We start from the raw sequence: 21025 nt of genomic DNA, 5'->3' as shown, positions 1-21025 counted from the left end.
CACATAATGGAAACGCAGACCATGTCTCCACATAAAAAAATGAAAGTAGAAATTGTGTCTGCTCATATATTTTGTTACATGTATTTATATTCTCCATAATTATGCTAATAACTATGAGTTCTGTATTATATAATTTTGTGTCGGAGAGAGGCCTTGTCCTTCACATCTGGCAGTTTAGCAGCATTGCTTTAATTAAGCCTGACTGCTGATGAGACACTATGTCAAAAAGCACAATAGAGTTTGCTTATACTGACTCAATGCTTCTCTAATTATTCACTCCAAGAAGGCTGTGGGGTTGAGTTGTGTAAAACATGTATTTATTAAGTATATATATGTAGGATTTTACATGCACATAAATGCCACAAATTAATCAACAACAAATTTCCACGTGCATGATTTGAAACATTTATCATCACGTTCCCTCGTCATTAGGGTTGCAACAATTCAAATGATGTTTCAGTGAAAATCGATTCTGACCCTCAAAATACGAACTTATAATGTCATAGGTTAGAATTTATCTCAATATATTTGTTGATTTTTTTATACCACGATAGATTAATGTCACCACAAGGGCAACACATGAATACATTCAATTCGAGAATCGATTTGTGAACCCAGATTATGATAACTATACAAATCATGGAGGGTACAAATTACATTACTCCCATACTATTCAGAAACTGACCACCAATTCATAGTCTAACACAAATGGTTGACAATGTAAAGAGTGCAATGTTTGGTAACACGACACGGCCCAATGTTGTATAATGAAACGTGGGCCATCCATGGAAACGCAACATGGATGATCGGTTGTCCAACGCCACACAACTACTGCTCAACAATGCAATGCAGCCCACTGGTGGATAGCAACATGAGCCACTGTTCATAAACACAGTAGACCATCGTTGGCAAACAACATGTGAATTCGTAAATAACCCACATTAAATCAAAAGTCAGCTCAACAGTCAAGAAATAGATTTCCCCATACAGCCACAAATAGGGTAGCAAAAATACTCAAGTATGGTACTTTACTACAGTCAGAATTAACCAGGTACGAGTTTATAACTGCAACATTCAGTACTGTAAATGACAATCTCACATTCAAGACAGTGCCTCCTAGCTGCAATCCAAACAAGTAGGGATTGTTCAACATTGGTAACATGTTTTAAATGTACACAGAGTGGCTTTATTAGAGCTTTTCCCCCAGGCAAACCCCCTACGTTAATTGGAAGGCATGAGAAAATTTTTCTCTGTATACCCTTTTACAGTTGATGACACAATGTTGAATGATCCCTTACGGAAACAAGCCAATGAAACAAATGCATACATCATGGGAGTAACTCGGCATAGGTTCACACCTTGAGCTTGGCATCTGGGTTGAGCACCATCTGGGCAAGATGAGCTATGGCGCCCGTGTCCACCACAGTCTGTGCAAGCTCTGCCGTGTGCTTGCTCACGTCGCTAAGCGCGGATGCAGCGATTCGCTTGAGTGCCAGCTCGGGCTCCTGCAAGCACAGCACGAGCAGCGGCACCGCGCCTGCATCCACCACCGCCTGTGCCAGCTCTGTACACACCAAAGGCAAAAGACAAAGATATCCCATCTAGCCATTAACAGACTCCATAATAGAGTTTTTGTTGGGTTAGATCACGTAAATATATGTGTCATTAAAACCTGCCACCACCTGTCACAGCCAACTAATAAGGGTTGTCACATAAACAGAACATGCCAATTCATTACTAGTACAGCACATCGGTGTGTTGGAGAGCCAAGCCAGAACATTTACAATCTGAGTACGACGTTTCGCCAGTAATTGCAACTAGCTTCATCATACTCTTTGGTTCTTTCGGTAAAGTCACGTAAGTATAAAATAGCTTCATCATGTAAAATAGCTTCATCATGTAAATGTTGTGGCTTGGCTCTCCAATACACCGGTGTGCTGTACTAGTGACGAATTGGCTAGTGACGAATTGGCATGTTCTGTTTACATAACAACCCTTACTAGTTGGCTGTGTCGGGTGGTGGTGGGTTTTAATGACACATTTATATACAGGGTGTTTCAAAAATATGGAACCGATTTGAAATCGCTATATTTCTGCAACCACGAACCGCCCATGAATGAAACTCTTACCACTTGAAAGGGCGGGGCATAGAGTTTCAAATGACGGAGCACCGCCACATTGGCACCTGCAGGTTCGACGTTTTCTAAATGACACACTGCCTCTACGTTGGATAGGTTGCACGGGACCCCAAGACTTGGCGCTACACTCTTGGCCCCCAAGATCCCCAGACATCACACCCTGCGAATTTTTCTTGTGGGGATACATCAAAGACCGTGTTTTTGTACCACCATTAGCGACTAAGCTGGATGACCTCAAAAACAGAATCACGGCAGCGCTGACTTAAGTGGAAAAAGACACTTTGAGAGGCGTTTGGGACGAATTCAACTATCGTCTCGATGTTGTCTGTACAGCAGGTGGAGGGCACATAGAGCATTTATAAAATGGTTAGTGAAACTTGATAACTCATTAAACTGTTTGTAACTTTTTGTATAATTGTAACATGTTTCCATCGTGAAATATACTGCTTTGAAATTGGGTCCAACTTTTTAAAACACCCTGTATTTCCGCGATCTAACCCAAAAAAACCTCTAATATGGATATTGGTCGCGGAAGCCTACTTGTTAAACTCATTATCAGTCTTTTGGGACAAGTGCTGTTTGCGAGCACCTTATGAAGGCCAGCATGGCACACAAGGGGTTAGATGGCTAACAACATACCCGGCCACGTTTGTCTCCTCAATGCTCATGTTTACACACCACACCAGGTACTCATTTAAGGCTGATTGAAACTAGGGAAGGCCCAGGACTGGTTCAGATATTCACCATTGCTATCTATTGGTCTTGAACAGAAAATGTACTTGGCTCTCCGGATTTCGTAACGCAATGCACTAGCCAATGTGCCACTGCCCCCCATACACACTGTACACGTGTACGCGCTCACACACATCACGGAATAAACACATGCTCCAAATGTGTCACCTGCCCATACGTAAACCAACCCACTCGATACAACTTTTTAAAAACCTATTAAACTATTTTTATTTTACCAGGTAAGGCCCACTAAACTATATAGCTCTTTTACAGAAGCAACCTGGCCACAAATTATAGCCCAACAAAGTGACTTATATAGAAATTTATAGCAGCCAAATACTCTAAACGCATGTTTCTAAATGTGGAGGGAAAAACCAGAGGACCTGCAGAAAAAGCCATGTGACCATGGGGAGAATATGCAAACTCCAGATATACAGCCGTCAGTGTCGGGATTTAACCCACCTCCTGTATACCAGGCGAGGTAGTAAACATCTCGCCACTATGGCGCATACTCTCCACGTGCTGTACATGCATAAAATAAGTGCAAGCACCATATATTTGCATGTCCATTCACGTGCCATGCGATTCACATACAGAATGGGGCCCACATACACATGCATGTACACAATACATATATAAATATATCCCCCATGTAGCCTGTATCAACTGTTGCAAAAAATTATAATAGCGAGCTGCTATGAAGGTCGGCATGGGTTGGTGGTGCGGTCCGTGCTATGCCTGGTCATCTTTTTTTCCCCAGTACAGTTATTTACTCAGCCTACCAGTCAAGTGTTCTACTATGGCTCCACACGACTGATCTCTGCATTGCCCTACCCATGGAGCGACTCCGATGAAGGAGGTGTCGGTGTGCAGTTCCTCACCAGCATTGTGCCTGGCGATGTAGCTGAGAGCCCACGCGGCCGCCTCCTTGACCCCAGGATCAAACTCCTCGAGGCACGCAGTGAGGGCGTCCAGTGCCCCGCACTCCACCACGGCACCCGCCAGCTCCCCTGAGTGGCGCGCCACGGCACGCAGGACAAACGCGGCCGCCTTCTTGTAGAAGCGCTGGCCGAGTGAATGACGGTCAAGTGGGCACCAGTGGTGATAACATGGGGGAGGAGGGTGATTGTTATATTTTTGTCATTAGATACTTTCCCATGGCTACGAACATTTGAAACCACTTCTCCGAGCTCAGATCATTAATGATGTTGAAGAATCATTAATGATGCTGAAGAATCCGTGAATCTATGAGTATTAGATATTAATACTGAGCCCTACAAATGCTAAACGTGCCTTAGGCTGGCACTCTGAGCCTCAGGCATTAACAATGAATCCTAAAAGGATCCGAAGTTTGCTTCTGTGAGTGTTGGGTTTCAATAAGAAACCCTAAGACTCTAAAATGTGCATTGGTCTGACAATGTGGGCCGAAGACATTAATATTTATATTGAACCATAAGATTCTAAAAAGTGTTGAAATGGCATCCAACAGAAAATTTCTGTGTCAGAGCACTCAACTGCCACCATTGAGATTCTATAATGAAATGTGAGAAGCTACCCATGATTAAAACAAGGTTTTCAAGAGAACCAGAGGCTACTGACAAAGTGATTTCATTGTCTCAGTGCATTCCTCTGTGACTGCATGAAAAATGTGAAACTTGAGTGTGTCACTTCATTTAGTTAATTCTACACGTGATGACTATGAATATTCGTTTGATTCGCTTTAATACTATGATAAATATTCTTTGCAGGCATAACAGGGTTGTGCCATCTAGTGTTGGATGAAAGGCCCAAAGAAATTACTTCAGAATTAGTGACATTATATTCCAGGGGCCATAAAATTATCCAGTGACTTAATTTGGAACATGACCCTCATGATTAAAACATATCTTTCCGTGTCACTCTAGCCCCCATTCTGAAACACCAACCATTAAGACACCAGAACAGTGTTAAACACCTTTTGAGACTAGGCTCCTAAGAAAGCTGTCTCTGGTGTGGACCAATCAGTTTCAAAGACAATGCATATATAATCAGAGTATGTTTTTTGTTTGCATTCTGACCACAAGTATTGTGGTTAATGCAGACATGATTCCTTGTAAAAGGTTTCAGTTTGGTGTTTTAACATCTTAATACTTGTGTAGAGGAGTAGAGGAGAGTGGTGGCGTCGCGTGCGCTGTCCGGTGCTGTGACATCACGGGACGTGGGGTCGCACGCGCCGGGCAGTGCACGTGACGTCTCGCCTCAGAGGGTATTTAAGGGAGACCCCGTGACGTAAGCGGGGTCACTGGAGGAACGGGGATAGTGGAAGGGGTGAAGAGGGAACCCTTATAGTGATACCTGTTAATAAACCCTGGCGGAAGCCCCTAACTCACCTCCGTCTCCGAGTACCTCCGTCTACAACAGCAACAACTACTTAACAACTGGTGTCAGAAGTTTACACCGTCGCCAACATGTCAAAAGCGGGCGCACGGCGTAAGAACCCACCGGCACATGACTTGGAGGGTGCCGAAGGCGGAGAGGAGGCTCCAGCAGTGACCCCGGAGCCCGGGACCCCGGTGACGGTCCCCATGGAAACGAGCGGGCCGGAGCGGGAGGATTCGGCTGCGGGGAGTGCCAGCTCACCGCCGCCGCCAGAGACGGAAAGCGTCCCCGCAGCTCTGCTGCACCAGCTCCTGCAGGCGGTGGGGCAGCTGACCGTCAGGTTGGCCGAGGTGGAGGCACGGACGCAGCCAACCGCCCCGCACTTGAGACGGGAGCAACTGTCAACTGCCAACGTTGAAAGCGCCGCCGTTTTCCCAGCGACCGCTCCACCGGAAATGGCCGTCATGTTGGCTGCGACGCAATCCGCGGCGGCCATGTTGGCTCGGGAGACGTATGCGGCCGCTACTACGGCTGCGACGCGGCGGCCGGCGGACATGGCTGCCATGGCGACCGCGACGCCGCGTCTCTCCACCGACGCGGCCGGGGTTTCTCGGCACGCCGCTCCTGCGGGACCAGCCGCCGGCGACGACGCAGCCCTACATCAAGCTGCGCCCGCCGGGGGGTTTCCGGGTAAGTACGCGCGTGCCGTCCTCGCCGGGCCGCCGGGGTGGGCAGCGGCGGCTGCCGCTGCCCCGTACATCGCCGTGCCGCCGGAATGGGCCGCGGGTGCTGCCATGGCGACCGCGACGCCGCGTCTCTACACTGACGCGGCCGGGGTTTCTCGGCACGCCGCTCCTGCGGGACCAGCCGCCGGCGACGACGCGGCTCTACATCAAGCTGCGCCCGCCGGGGGGGCCCCGGGTAAGTACGCGCGTGCCGTCCTCGCCGGGCCGCCGGGGTGGGCAGCGGCGGCTGCCGCTGCCCCGTACATCGCCGTGCCGCCGGAATGGGCCGCGGGTGCTGCCATGGCGACCGCGACGCCGCGTCTCTACACTGACGCGGCCGGGGTGTCTCGGCACGCCGCTCCTGCGGGACCAGCCGCCGGCGACGACGCGGCTCTACATCAAGCTGCGCCCGCCGGGGGGGCCCCGGGTAAGTACGCGCGTGCCGTCCTCGCCGGGCCGCCGGGGTGGGCAGCGGCAGCTGCCGCTGCCCCGTACATCGCCGTGCCGCCGGAATGGGCCGCGGGTGCTGCCGCGGCTCCACCTGTCGCTGCGCTCACGGGGCCGGCCACCGGCGATGCCGCGGCTCTGCACCTCGCCGTGCCTGCGTCCCTTGTCATGGATGACGCCGCGGCTCCGTGTTATACCGCTGCGTCTTCGGCGTGGCCCATGGAGGCTGCAACGCCGTGGTGCCTCGCCGCGTCGCGAGAGGTTGTGGCGGCTGCGGCCGCTGTCCCGCACCTCGCTGCGCCGGCGGGGTGGGCCGCGGGGGCAGCCGCAGCTCCGTGTTATACCGCCGCGTCTTCGGCGTGGCCCGGGGAGGCCGCAACTCCGTGGTGCCTCGCTGCGTCGCGAGAGGTTGCCGCGGCTACGGCCGCTGTCCCGCACCTCGCTGCGCCGGCGGGGTGGGCCGCGGGGGCCGCTGCAGGCCCGATTTATACCGCCGCGTCTTCGGCAACGCCGTGGTCCCTCGCCGCGTCGCGGGACGACGCCGTGGCTTCGTACGCCGCCGCTGACAGGTGGGTCGCGAAAGCGCAGGTGCCTTCACACCTCGCTGCATCTACGGCGTGGCCCATGGGGGCCGCAACTCAGCCGCACTTCGCTGCGTCTACGGCGTGGCCCATGGGGGCCGCAACTCAGCCGCACTTTGCTGCGTCTACGGCGTGGCCCATGGGGGCCGCAACTCAGCCACAATTCGCTGCGCCTACGGCGTGGCCCATGGGAGCCGCAGCACCACCGCACCTTTCCGCGTCTTCGGCGTGGCCCGCGGGAGCCGCAATGCTGCCACCGCCGCACCACGTCGCGTCCGCCGGGTGGCCCGCAGGTGCCGCTTGGCTTCCACACCTCGCAGCGCCGCGCGGCCAATGGCAGCGCCGGTTACCCGACGTTGCGCCGTTTGTCGCGCAAGGGGGCGACTGGTCGGCCTTCCAGGACCGGTTCGACGCGGCATACATGTCGGTCGGCTGGTCCATGGAGGAGGCCTTGCCGGCGCTTCCGACCTGCTTGGACGAAAGGGCTCTGCAGGCCTTCAAGTCCATCCATCCGGCCAATCGGGCTACACTCCCGGCGGCCTATATCCAAATGGCCAACGTTTTTGAGCCGCCGTCCACCGCGCAGCTAAAGTTTTCATTGCGGCGGCGGGAGGAGGGGGAACTGCCGCTGGCCTTCCGCTGCTCGCTCCTGGCCCTGGCACAGGCTGCACACCCTGACCTGTACGGCAGGGCACTTGATTCTATGGCCTTGGGGAAGCTGCTTGACCTGGCAAGGGAGCTAGGAATTGCTCTGTCGATCAACAATGATCGGCAGATCACATCCTTGGCGGTCGCCGAAAACATTCAGGCGCACCTCTCCCTCCGCCAACGGCCTCAGATGGCGGCGTGTGCGGGGGTCCCGGCGCCGGACGGGGGGGTCACCTCTCAGGGGGTGGACACCCTCGCGGCCCTGGCGGTGCCCGATCGTCGAGGAAGGGGGGCGGGTGGTCGCCGTCCGGAGCAGCGGGGGCGGCCGGGACCTTCCCGTCCACAGGAGGCGGACACGGTGGCCTGCTTCCGCTGTGGTCAGCGGGGCCACATTGAGCGGGGCTGCCGGAATGCTCCGGGGGCCTTTGGAAAAGGGACTCCACCTTCTCCTAGACCCTCCTTGGCATCGGGTCCGGGGCCCCAGGCGAGTCGCGACGCATCATCTGCGCGGCCGCTCCCTTCACCTCATGCATCTAGCGGGGCTAGGACCCATCGTCATGGGGTTGTCCTCGAAGGGTCGGGTGCACCATCGTCATCACCCCCTCAATGGCCCAGACAGACCCGCCACTGGGATGCACTTGCGCATAGGATGGTGGCGGCAGCTGCCGGCTCCTCAGCGGTGGCAGGATATGTGCAAGGGGTGCACGTTCGCCTCCTGGTGGATACGGGGGCATCGGCCACCATTATTTCGGAGGCCATTTTTGGGCTGCTACCCCGCAGCGTGGGTCCGTTAAGGCCGGTTCGCGGGGCTTGTGTCGCCGCGAACGGCGGCAGTTTGGGCATCTTGGGCCACGTTGTAGCGTCGGTTCGGGTTGACGAGATTGAGTTGGCCGGGCCGATTTTGGTCTCCAGGACCTTGGCAGTGCCATGCCTCTTGGGGACCGACTTTTTGTCTAGGATGCCCATCCGAATTCTCGTTGACCAGGGCTGTGTGGAAATGCCGTCAGGGAGGCGGCTGAAATTCCTACAATCGCCTACCGTCCTGTCTCCCTTGGTCGCCGGTGTACGGGCCTTGAATAAAGTGCCGGTGACCGTACCACCGGCGTCACAAATCCTGATACCCCTTAGGTTGCGCAAACCGCTCGAAATGGGCTCCACGGAGACGGGTATCCTCCTGTCCCCGTCAAGCTACTTTTCAAGGACGAAGGGGTTGGTGGGCGCCTTGACAGCCGTGTCGGGGGGCCAGGACCTTTTTTTGCAGGTCCTCAATTCGGAACCCTTGCCGGTCGTAGTCCCGGCCGGCGCCGTTTTGGCACACGCGACCCCGGCTCCTCCACCCGAGAGCGCTGCCCCGGATGGAGGGGTCGTGGCGGGCGTGATGCGCACGGGGGACCCCGACGCATCATGGATTGCCACGTTGTGTGACGAGAATGCCTCGTTGTCCTCCGGGGAACGTCGGCAACTCCGCGACCTCATCGAGCGGTTCACCGATGTATTCAGCCAAAGTAAGTTTGATCTGGGTCGCACTACTCTTTTGGACCACCACATAGACACGGGCGACGCGGCCCCTATTCGACTTAATTCCCACCGCTTTAGCCCAGCGGAAAAAGATCATGTCCGCTCGGCTGTCGAGGAAATGTTGGCGGCGGACATCATCTCCCCATCTACTAGCCCTTGGGGTGCCCCCATTGTGCTAGTCAAGAAACGGGACGGGAGTCTCCGGTTCTGCGTCGATTTTCGTAGATTGAACAAGATCTCGGTGGCTGATGCATATCCATTGCCTCGCATGGATGATTCCCTGGACGCCCTCTCGGGCGCGCGGTTCTTTTCGACTTTAGATTTGCTCTCCGGCTTCTGGCAATTGCCACTGGATGAGGCCTCTAGACCCAAAACAGCGTTCCGCACACCCCAGGGGTTGTTCGAGTTCAATCGGCTTCCTATGGGTCTCCATTCGGCCCCGGCCACCTTCCAGCGTCTCATGGAGATGGTCTTGGCGGGGCTGCAGTGGGAGTCTTGTCTAATCTACTTGGATGACGTTATTGTTTTTGGCCGTACGTTTGGCGAGCACTTGCAACGCCTTGAGGCGGTGTTCGTCAAAGTGCGTGCTGCTGGCTTGAAATTCAAACCCCAGAAATGCCACTTGCTACAACCATCGGTGAGGTATTTGGGACACATTGTTAGCACGTCAGGTGTCGCCACGGACCCGGATAAAACGGCTTGTGTCCGGACGTGGCCGACTCCCACATCTGTCGCGGAGGTGCGTAGCTTCGTTGGCTTCGCATCGTACTATCGCCGGTTTGTCCGCGATTTTGCGACCATTGCGAAGCCACTGCACGCCCTTTCCGCCAAAGGCCAAAGGTTTCACTGGGGCGCGGAGGAGGAGGCGGCTTTTGCGGCGCTTCGCACGGCCTTGGCGGATGCGCCGCCCTTGGGGTACCCGGATTTTACGAAACCCTTCCTGCTCGATACCGATGCCAGCGACACGGGAATTGGGGCTGTCCTGGCCCAGGTGGTCGACGGGGTTGAGAGGGTGGTAGCCTATGGCAGTCGCGTTCTGTCCTCGACGGAACAGCGATATTGTGTGACCCGGAGGGAACTTTTGGCCATAGTTTATTTTGTTCAGTTGTATAGACCATATTTGTACGGTAGGCTGTTTACGGTCCGAACCGACCACGCGGCCCTGCAATATTCGCTGAAGATTAGTCAGCCCTCGAGTCAGCTGTCTCGCTGGCTCGAAGTGCTCCAGGATTACCCCTTTGATGTAATCCACAGGAAGGGGACACAGCATGGAAATGCGGACGGTTTATCCCGATTGCCGGCAGGCGGTGGGTGTGCTTTCGCCCTGGGCTCTAGCCGTTGCAAGGCCCCAGGGGACGCCGCGGCCCAGTTGGTCGCGTCGGCCGAGGCGGACACCCCTCCAGGTGCGGCGTCGCCCGCGGATTTCGGCCTTGGACTTCCCCGGGAGGTATGGTCCGGCTTGCAGATGGAGGATTCCTCTCTGCTGAAGCTACGGCGCCGTGTCGGACATAAGGCCCGGAGCTCAGCTTCGTCGGCTGCCCCGGAGATCGCCGTGCATGACGGACTACTCATGCGTTGGGATGCCCAATTGGAACGCTATTGTGTGGTTGTGCCCACTAGCCTGCGTGGTAAATTAACCCGAGCCATTCACGAGAAGCTTATGCACCTTGGCTACCACAAGACCTTATTGACCCTTAAGCGGGACTATTACTGGCCGGGTGTTGAAGGTGACGTGGCACTGATTTTAAAGGGTTGCCACGACTGCGCGCGGAGGAAGGCCCCAGTTGTCCGGGACCGGGCCCCGCTGCAGTCCATCCGGGTTTCTCGCGTTAATGAGCTCGTGGCGCTCGACATTTTGGGGCCATTCCCTGCATCCCAACGGGGCCACAAATACCTCTTGGTGGGCGTTGAGTACCTCACACGTTGGCCCATGGCATGGCCTTTGGTCGATCAGTTGGCCTCTTCTATCACCGAGGCCTTCGTCCAGGGGTACGTGTTTGACAAGGGCGCGCCGGAACAATTGTTGACTGACCAGGGGCGGAATTTCTCGTCTAGGTTGCTCAAGGAGGTGTGTGACCTCCTTGGCACCAAGAAAATCCGCACCTCGCCCTACCACCCCCAGTCAGACGGGATGGTAGAGCGCTTGAACCGCACCCTTACGTCCATGCTGTGCCACCAGGTGAACACGTCCCAGTCAGACTGGGACCTGTTCGTCCCGGGGGTCTTGGCGGCGTATCGGTTGGCCCCTCATGCCTCCACGGGATTTTCGCCTTTTTATTTGATGTACGGTAGGGAACCGGAGCCCCCGGTGCACGTCCAGATGGACGTTGGCTCCTCCAAGAAGGGGTCGGCGGTGCCGACCCCTTTGAAGGTCGCGCTTGACCGGCTGCGCGAGGCGCGACAGGCCGCTGCCGAGAATTCCGCAAGCCGGCAGGCGGCTAATGAGCGGCTGCCCAAACACCAGGCAGCTGGCCTCCCGTGGATAGCGGGTCAAAAAGCGTGGCTGCATTGTCCCCAGGTCCCCGTTGGCACATCGGCCAAATTGCATCGCCCTTGGCAGGGCCCTGTGGAGGTTGTGGAGGTCCGCCGGCCGCAATGCGTCCGGATTCGGTTCGGTCGCCGGCAGTGGATAGTGCACCCGTCCCGGCTCAAACGTTATGTTCCATCTACCCTGGGGGATCCACCCCCAATTCCGGAGCGGCCGGCTGATGATGTGTCCGGCGTGCCTGACCGGCCGGGTCTCGCTGACGGAGGTGACGTCCGACCTGTGTGTGTGCCCCCAGGCCCCTCCCGAGTGAGGCCGACAGAGACCCCCCGGTCACCGGAGGCCACGGCGGTGGGCCTGTTGCCCGCTGACGGGCCACCTGCATGGGAGACGGACATCATACGGGGGAGCGGGCCAGCAGCGCATATCCGCTCGAGGGGGATGCGGCTCCGGTGACGGCCCTGATGGCCGTTCAGCGGGCCCAGCCCCTGGCGCCCGTTCGGCGCTATCCGGCGGATGAGGCCTTCGGGGTCTATTTGTCTTGTTTTTTGTTGTTGCTGTTCTGCTTGAGGGGCCGTGCTGCCCTAAGGTTTAGTTTCTAGCAGCCGGTTATACCTTCAGGCACACGAACTCGTGAATATTCGGTCTTCGGTCCGGTGTGGGGCCCCGCTTGCGGGGTGCTTGCAGCCGGGTCGGCTGTTTTTTTTTCACGGGGGGGGGTGATGTAGAGGAGTAGAGGAGAGTGGTGGCGTCGCGTGCGCTGTCCGGTGCTGTGACATCACGGGACGTGGGGTCGCACGCGCCGGGCAGTGCACGTGACGTCTCGCCTCAGAGGGTATTTAAGGGAGACCCCGTGACGTAAGCGGGGTCACTGGAGGAACGGGGATAGTGGAAGGGGTGAAGAGGGAACCCTTATAGTGATACCTGTTAATAAACCCTGGCGGAAGCCCCTAACTCACCTCCGTCTCCGAGTACCTCCGTCTACAACAGCAACAACTACTTAACACTTGTTTTGTTGCCAGAAAAAAGGGGAAAACCTATTCTTAGTGTTTAAAGACTCCTCAAGAGCCTGTAAATGTTCCACGAATAATTTTCTTCGAAAACGAAATTATGTAAGATTAATGGCACAGAAGGATGGGGATTAATTTTACACACTGGTAGTCTGGATGATGAGATGTATCTGCAGTCATCGCGACAGCTGTGGGGCCTGGAGTAGGAGCAAGGAATTCTGACGAACGAGTTTTGTTCCCACAACAGAGGCTGGGGTAGGCTGATGTGCACCAACAGTTGCTGTGAAAAGAAGCTCTGGCCACACGCCGGTATACTCTCTCTACCACTCCTGTCTGCTGCTGGTGGAGGGACAACACAGTTAGCACCTATGCCCAATTAATACTCCACACCCAAGCAAGGCAAGTAGTTGATGTGACCATACAATTTGAATAAGAGGACACCACAATTCTCACAGGGCCGACACAGCTATAAATGAGTACCTGGTGCAATATGTGAACATTATCACTGGGGATAAAAAGGCAACTGGGTATGGTGCTGGCCACAACACAGTTTCTTGTGTTGTACAAGCCTTAACAGATGCTCAATAATATAATTTGCTCCAACAATCTATAGAGAAAATCTCACCATATTCGTGAATAGTAAATCTGCTATGAAGAATGGCCATTGCCTGAAATGCCACAAATATATTGTGCTTGTGTCAATGAAAGTGTTTCGTTTTTGTGCTTCTGTTCCACTGCCAATGCAGTATCACAAATATTTGTTCAGCAGTCTATAAAAAAAGGTTAGTGAATGTTTGTAGGGCAGGGGCCACATTGAGGACCCACATTCTGCTCGGACAGCGAGTAGATGAGCTGGGGCAGAACGTCGCCTCGCACAACGGCCTCCGCCAGGTCATCACTGTGGTTTGCCAGACGGCCCAGGGCGAGCGCCGCCGTCTGCTGCACCGTGGGTACCGCGTCCAGCAGCAGCGGCCGCAACAGAGCCATCACCCCTGTGCCACAGGAATACACTTGCATTGGTGGGACAGCCAAGGCTGGAATCACAAGTGCTAACTGCGAAACAGGGTCCAAGTGAAGAAAATCTCTGTAAAGGTCCCAGACACCCAAGTTTTATTGACTTAAATATCATTTTACAATTTTACATGTTTTACTGTCTAGTTTGTAAACAGTTTAGTTACTGATTGAGGCAGAGGCTCGCTGTGATGTTACGACTGCTTTCCAGGTCAGCTAGAAAATCCCTGACGACACTTTGAAAAAAAGAGCTCCCTCGCATCGAGCCCAGTGTGTGCTTATGATATCATACACACTGTTGTTATGAACGCTTACTCAGGAAAACCTCAAGAGTCTCAAAACTCTTTTTCAGGATGGATGGTCCTGTGTTGTAATGTTTGGATTTTGTGGGTGGTAGATTGTGATACTGTGAAGGGAGGTTGGACGATGTTGAATTGTGATGGACATTGTGGGATAAAGTGCAAGGTGATAAGGTGCAAGGTGATAAGGTGCAAGATGGTGATCTACAAATTTTGAAGCATGGTGTGGGGAAGTGTAGTTTACCAATTAATGGTGAAGAGTAACAAGTTACATCAAGTGACATGGTTTGGCACGAGGGTGTGTTGAGTTGCACTTGGGTGAAGTATAAGTCAGAAGGGACAAGGTGGGTTACAATGGTGGGGTACAAATATAACGAGACATCAATTATTTGATCAATATTAATTAATAAATGCATGGTACATGCATCAAAGCGCAATAGTGAGAACTGATCTTGTTTGATTTGCATAAGCTTATACTTAATGGATTCATATGAACCCTGCAGCCTCTAGTGGGTCCTCCACAAGGAGAGGTTGTGATGGGAGGTATGGCAGTTAATGTTTTGATGGAGGGTATGGTGGCAGTGTAACGATTGGGTGCAATCGAGTGGGTTATAGCAGAGATGTAGCACAGCAAGTCACACACTCACCGGCATTCTGCAGCGTGTCTATGTTGTGGGATCTTGTTGCCAACTCGGCCACCGTCTGCACGAACTGTGTGCGTGCTTTTTGGTACTGCTCAAACACTGTGCACAAGGGGAGACATGGATCAATGTGCAATAGAGTTTAGAGCCATGTATGCCGATGAGATTTTAAATTCTAAGCTTGTAACAATGCACCCTCTGCATGGTGCAATGAACTGTAATGGGTGTACTTTATGTAATTGTTGTGCATGTATGGTTTATAATGACTGCAAAATATTAATGAACAAGTACAGCATTTCCATGAAACAATCACATATTATGCAGATCAATTAAAAGTAATAGATGTATACATGCATAATTCAATTCATGTATCATCCACAAGATTTTGTATTAGGCAATAATTTATTATGAAATGCCAATAAATTACTGCAGATGTTGTACCTAAAATCTTAAAAGTGCATGTACAATATAACATTCAAGTACTTTAACACGTAGGCTTTCGCGACCAATATCATCCATAATACAGGTTTTTTTGGGTTAGATCGCGTAAATATATAAATCTGTCGTTAAACCCGCCACCACCCGACACAGCCAATTGGTAAGGTTTGTCATGTAAACAGAACATGCCAATTTGTTACTAGTCCAGCATACCGACTTAAAGGGACGTGTGTCTTATAAGGGAGACTATGGGTAATACGGGGCTGGAAAAGAAAATACATCCCTAAAGTTATATCATTTACCGCAAAGTAACACAAAGTTCCGCAAACTACTGCAGATTTAGCGCAAAGTGTCATAAACTCCCACAAAATTACCACAAAGTACAGAAAATGACTGCAAACTACCACACATTTACTGCAAACTACTGAAAAGATACCAGAGTACTGTAAACTACTGCAAATGACAGCAGATGTACTGCAAGGTACCACAAGCTACCACTAATTTAGCACAAAGTACCACATTTTTATCATACATTACCATGAATTTAGAGGGTTGGCCTAGGGGTAAATTTGCAGTAGTTTGCAATACGTTGCAGTAATTAGTAGGACACCATTTCTACACTTTAAGTTAGTGAGTATGCAATTAGGATTTAGATGACTCTTCTGAGCTAAAACTGAATAAATTGTGAACAATGCAAAAAATGTCCCTTTATAAACAGTAAACACTTTATCACGTCAAAACAGGTCTGAATAGGGGCCTCTCAATGGTATTTTACCAAATACAATAAACTGATAAGGGCATTTAATGTGAGGTCAAAGCACGATGAAACATTATTTTCAAGTTCTATTACAATGGAGACCTTATTTAATAAGCTTGGAGAAAAAAACCTTGATTACATTTTCAACGTAAAATAAACTATTCTGTAATGTTTCTAATTAATATATGGCTATACAAAACTATAAAAAGAAAATAAGGCAGCATAACGTTTAAATACATAGTGTATAACAGTATCCGTATACGATGTTCACCATGGAGTTGTAACGATACGTTTGTGTGCCGAAGCTTGAAGATGAATTATTGCAGCACGAAATCGTGAGATTTGGTGACGTTTTGGGGAGGCCATCCGGCAGTGAATATATCATGGCTAATGAGGATGTGAATTAAAAAGTATTATAAGACATGCCGATTTAATAAATAATGTACATAATACAGGTTTTTTTGGGGTTAGATCGCGTAAATATGTCGTTAAACCTGCCACCACCAACCAGACACAGCCAATTAGTAAGGTGTGTCACGTAAACAGAACGTGACCATTCGTTACTAGTACAGCACATCGGTGTGTTGGAGAGCAAAACCATAATGTTTACAATTAGAATACGACGTTTCGCCAGTAATTACGAGCTTCATCAGGCGACAGCCAGGTTTTATATATTTACGCGATCTAACCCAAAAAACCTGTATTATGGATATTGGTCGCGAAAGCCTGTGTGTTAAACTAAATAATGTCCACTGACCAAAAGTATTCTGAAACTTTGGAGAATGTACATTTGTACTTTTTCATAAATTATACGTCGTTTGTTATTATCGGCATCATATCATGAGACAAAGTGCCGTTCAAAACTGTAGCTAAAAGCACATTACCTTGCTTTAAAGCATGACCACTTTTCAATGCCTTGACAAGTGTTGGTCACACGCCTTTCAAACGACATTTTCATTCACCGAGCTGGAATGTTGTGAATGTAAATGGAAAGCCAAATTGTACTGTATATTGTTTTTTTGTATGCTTGATGACTGGGTTCAAGCCATCGACACGCCCACATGTGAGAACCACGCGTAATCACACGTGGCAGAAAACCCAGGTTCGAACCGAGACGCTCAAGTGTGCCAGCTCAGTACACTGATTGATGAGCCACCCACTCCCCTGCAATTATTTTAAGTTTAATATTTTCCCAATGAAGCCGTATCGAGTGATATACAGTGCATGCTCGAATCAACATTTGCCAGAGCCTTTGATGTCAATTATTGGTGAAACTTCACGTTCCTATGGCGAGACAAATTTAATCAAAGGACAAGCACTGTTGGGATTTACACTATGGGAACCTCATTTGCCAGTAAAAATATGATAATTGGTTTTTTACCCTTCTATCTGGCAACAAAACTGACACCTTTTTACAAGGAGTCATGTTTGCATAGACCGCAATACCTGCAGTCATAAATACAAACAAAAGACATAACTCTGATAATGTGCACTGTCCTTGAAGTTGATTGGTCCACACCCGAGACAGCTTTCCTTAGAGCCTAGTCTCACATGGGTTGGACCAGAAGACGCCAAAAGGCGCACAACTCAAAGACAATGCACCATCAGAGTATGAGAGCTCGGGGCAAGCATCTACACTATGGGAACCTCATTTGCCAGTAAAAATATGATAATTGGTTTTTTACCCTTCTATCTGGCAACAAAACTGACACCTTTTTACAAGGAGTCATGTTTGCATAGACCGCAATACCTGCAGTCATAAATACAAACAAAAGACATAACTCTGATAATGTGCACTGTCCTTGAAGTTGATTGGTCCACACCCGAGACAGCTTTCCTTAGAGCCTAGTCTCACATGGGTTGGACCAGAAGACGCCAAAAGGCGCACAACTCAAAGACAATGCACCATTGTCCGAGCTCTCATACTCTGATGGTGCATTGTCTTTGAGTTGTGCGGCTTTTGGCGTCTTCTGGTCCAACCCATGTGAGACTAGGCTCTAAGGAAAGCTGTCTCGGGTGTGGACCAATCAACTTCAAGGACAGTGCACATTATCAGAGTTATGTCTTTTGTTTGTATTTATGACTGCAGGTATTGCGGTCTATGCAAACATGACTCCTTGTAAAAAGGTGTCAGTTTTGTTGCCAGATAGAAGGGTAAAAAACCAATTATCATATTTTTACTGGCAAATGAGGTTCCCATAGTGTAGATGCTTGCCCCGAGCTCTCATACTCTGATGGTGTATTGTCTTTGAGTTGTGCGCCTTTTGGCGTCTTCTGGTCCAACCCATGTGAGACTAGGCTCTAAGGAAAGCTGTCTCGGGTGTGGACCAATCAACTTCAAGGACAGTGCACATTATCAGAGTTATGTCTTTTGTTTGTATTTATGACTGCAGGTATTGCGGTCTATGCAAACATGACTCCTTGTAAAAAGGTGTCAGTTTTGTTGCCAGATAGAAGGGTAAAAAACCAATTATCACTGTTGGGATTCTTTTGTAATTATATTATCGAAAGTGGATGATGATAATGCCGGGCTGTATTTTTTATGATTACATTGAATGACAGGAAGAGGATCACATGAATCAGAGGATTAAATTTAGAGATGCTGCATTGCCTATTGAGGAAAGTAAGTGGGATTAGCAGGGCACTGCCACCCCTTGAAGAAATGTTGGCTGATGGATGAGACTGGTCACGGAACGGCAGTCAGGGGAACACCTCGAGAGGGCGACAACCGCGGAGATGGAGCGATTGTTGGATTGTGGCAACAGTGAAGGCCAGCAGTGGATGGATTTAACCCTGACTGATGATGATGATATGACGGTGATTATTCAAACCCGAGGAGAATGCGTCCGATTAATGAATTTATTGTAGAGTACGGTATATTGAATGTTTCGACCCTCACTGATACGGCTGAATGTTAGCTTGTTACTTTCCGCGGTGCCGCACAAACACACGTCACTTTTCCACGTTTAATACGTTTACGACAACAACAAAATAAAAACTTAAATAATCTGTAGAACTCACCTTGAAGAACCTGCCTCTGGCTCATATTGGCGCGTGCACGCACAGTCTGCCAAACCTTTTAAAACTGCGTATTATACAGAATACAATCGTAATAAGCAACTAAGAACGCTGTAAAGTAAATTGCAATTTATCGTTAACCGTTAAAGGAGGTTGAGCTTGGAGCGTCAGTCGCTCGCCTCGATGTCGCCGCTGCTGCGTTAGGCCGCGTTGCCCGGGGCAACCAGAAGCGGCGCGCGTGCCGCGTCTCCGTGGCAACGGGCCGGAACCGGAAGCCAATGGGGTGTGGGGGTCAGCAACCCAAACAAGAAGGGTCATTTGTTAATTCTTGGTTCTTTCGGTAAAGTCACGTAGAAGGGAAATAATAAAATAATACAAATATTAAACAATACTTTCGGTAAAGTCACGTAGAAGGGAAACAACAAAATAATACAAATATTAAGCAATACTTTCGGTAAAGTCACGTAGAAGGGAAATAATAAAATAATACAAATATAAAACACATTGTTTTACGTGATTTTACCGAAAGTATTGTTTTATATATATTGTTTTATATATAGTCCGTTTTGCATGACCATAATGTACAGTATATTGTCGTTCCGCAATGATCATTGCTTTTTTTTCTTAATTATTTTATCTTCTGACAAAATAGTTACCAAATACCAAAGTCAATTAATGAAAGATGTAAATAAGTTAATTTAGTACATTCATGTTTTGTATTTATAGCTATTTGTTAAATGTTTTCGCAATATTTGAGGGAATATTTATTATGATTAAGAGTCACTGACAGCATTTGCATAATAAACACTGTGCATTGTAAATTTACAATTATTAGAATGCTTATGGCTATGTTGATCCTCCAAAGTTAAATGTAAGTAAATGTACTGCTGGGAAGACAGAAGCATGGGATTGTAAGAAACTTCCACTCTGGTTTAACTGCCATGCTTGGAAGATGGGATCAAACCCACAATAAAAAATGTTGGGCGGGCACAGAATGAAACATTTTTCTTACATATTTCCCTATAAAAAAATATTAACTTTTGTGGTTTCCAAACAAATTGTAAAGCTAAATCAAATGGCACATTTGCCCACATGAAAACTTGGCTGTTTCTAATGGTGGAGGATTATAATCAAAATGAAAACCACACACCTACATGATCTAACCAAAAATAAAGAAGTAATTAATAATATTGGTTGGTTAAGCCTACAACTAATTTTTAAATATTAGTAATGTAAAAACGTTTAATTTAATTGAGTCATAACACCTAATTTCCCCAGTATTTCACTCACTAACGAACAGGTGAATTGTATAATCCTGATAATGTCGTGCTTTATAAGTACGTATATGTATTATACATTCTGATGCTGTATATGTTGCACTCATGATCAATTTCCAACATTGTATCAACGTTCAATATCAACTGCGCTTCAACTCTTGTTGGAAAAAACACACGTTGCACGGATGTTTCCTCATTGTTCAACGTGATGACGTATTTCCAACCAAAAACTCAACATTGAAACAATGTCACAATCCTGCTGGGAGGGCTGTGTAAGTGAATTGTAATATCCATTGTACGGCCACGTGTCGGGACATGGCACCATAAAACTCAGAAGCAGGTTGTAAAATAGTTCAATTCAATGAGGCTTTCATTAAAATGTATACTGTGCATGTTAACACGGAAGAATAATCATGCACACATATGATTTCTGTAATATGTTTAAACATGCGTTTGCCCAACTTTTATTTGATTATTTGCATCAGCTTCTTCGACCACTGCGTGATGTCACACGCCACACTGTGTTCCTTGCCCGGGTCTCTACTTGTTGTAAACCCAAGGTGAGACAGGTTTGGTCGTGGGGGGCACTACGTATTATCTGCGTAAATACCCGACTTAATAAACTATGTATAAACAAAATGACGCGTTCACATATGACGTCATCTCATTAGTATAAGCAATCGTTTAAAATTCATGAATGAAAAAGCGCACTAACCACTGCGCCACCACTCCATCTGGGAAAGTTATAATTGTTGCAAAAGTCATATCAACAAGTTGTTGACAAGCACCCAAATGTGTCCGCAACACCCACTCAGACTTGTTGCATTGGCTGTGCTATTAGTAGTCACGTTGACTAACATGTCATCTTATGCACAACAAAACTGGGCTGTTGAATTATTATCAATACATTTAGTGTCATATATAGGCTTTCACGGGTAATGT

The 21025-nt window shown here is 49.5% G+C and overlaps 1 protein-coding gene across 1 annotated transcript in view; it reads right to left on the bottom strand.

Annotated features, from left to right (window-relative positions):
- Positions 1-19022, bottom strand: part of SPAG6 (sperm associated antigen 6) — a 28045-nt gene extending 9023 nt beyond the window's left edge. Inside the window, exons 1-5 of the mRNA XM_078619555.1 lie at positions 18810-19022; positions 14600-14695; positions 13468-13634; positions 3752-3935; positions 1359-1564 (exon numbers count right to left, since the gene is read on the bottom strand). Of these exons, the coding sequence (XP_078475681.1) occupies positions 1359-1564; positions 3752-3935; positions 13468-13634; positions 14600-14695; positions 18810-18834 (678 nt within the window). The 5' untranslated portion in view covers positions 18835-19022. The remainder of the gene's footprint in view (positions 1-1358; positions 1565-3751; positions 3936-13467; positions 13635-14599; positions 14696-18809) is intronic.
- Positions 19023-21025: the final 2003 nt, after the last annotated feature.

The sequence above is a fragment of the Lampetra planeri genome, chromosome 3 (genome assembly GCF_965212315.1).
Source record: "Lampetra planeri chromosome 3, kcLamPlan1.2.h2, whole genome shotgun sequence".
Lineage (NCBI taxonomy): Eukaryota > Metazoa > Chordata > Hyperoartia > Petromyzontiformes > Petromyzontidae > Lampetra > Lampetra planeri.
The sequence above is the reverse complement of the archived record's forward strand: the minus strand, read 5'-3'. Positions and strand labels throughout refer to the sequence as shown.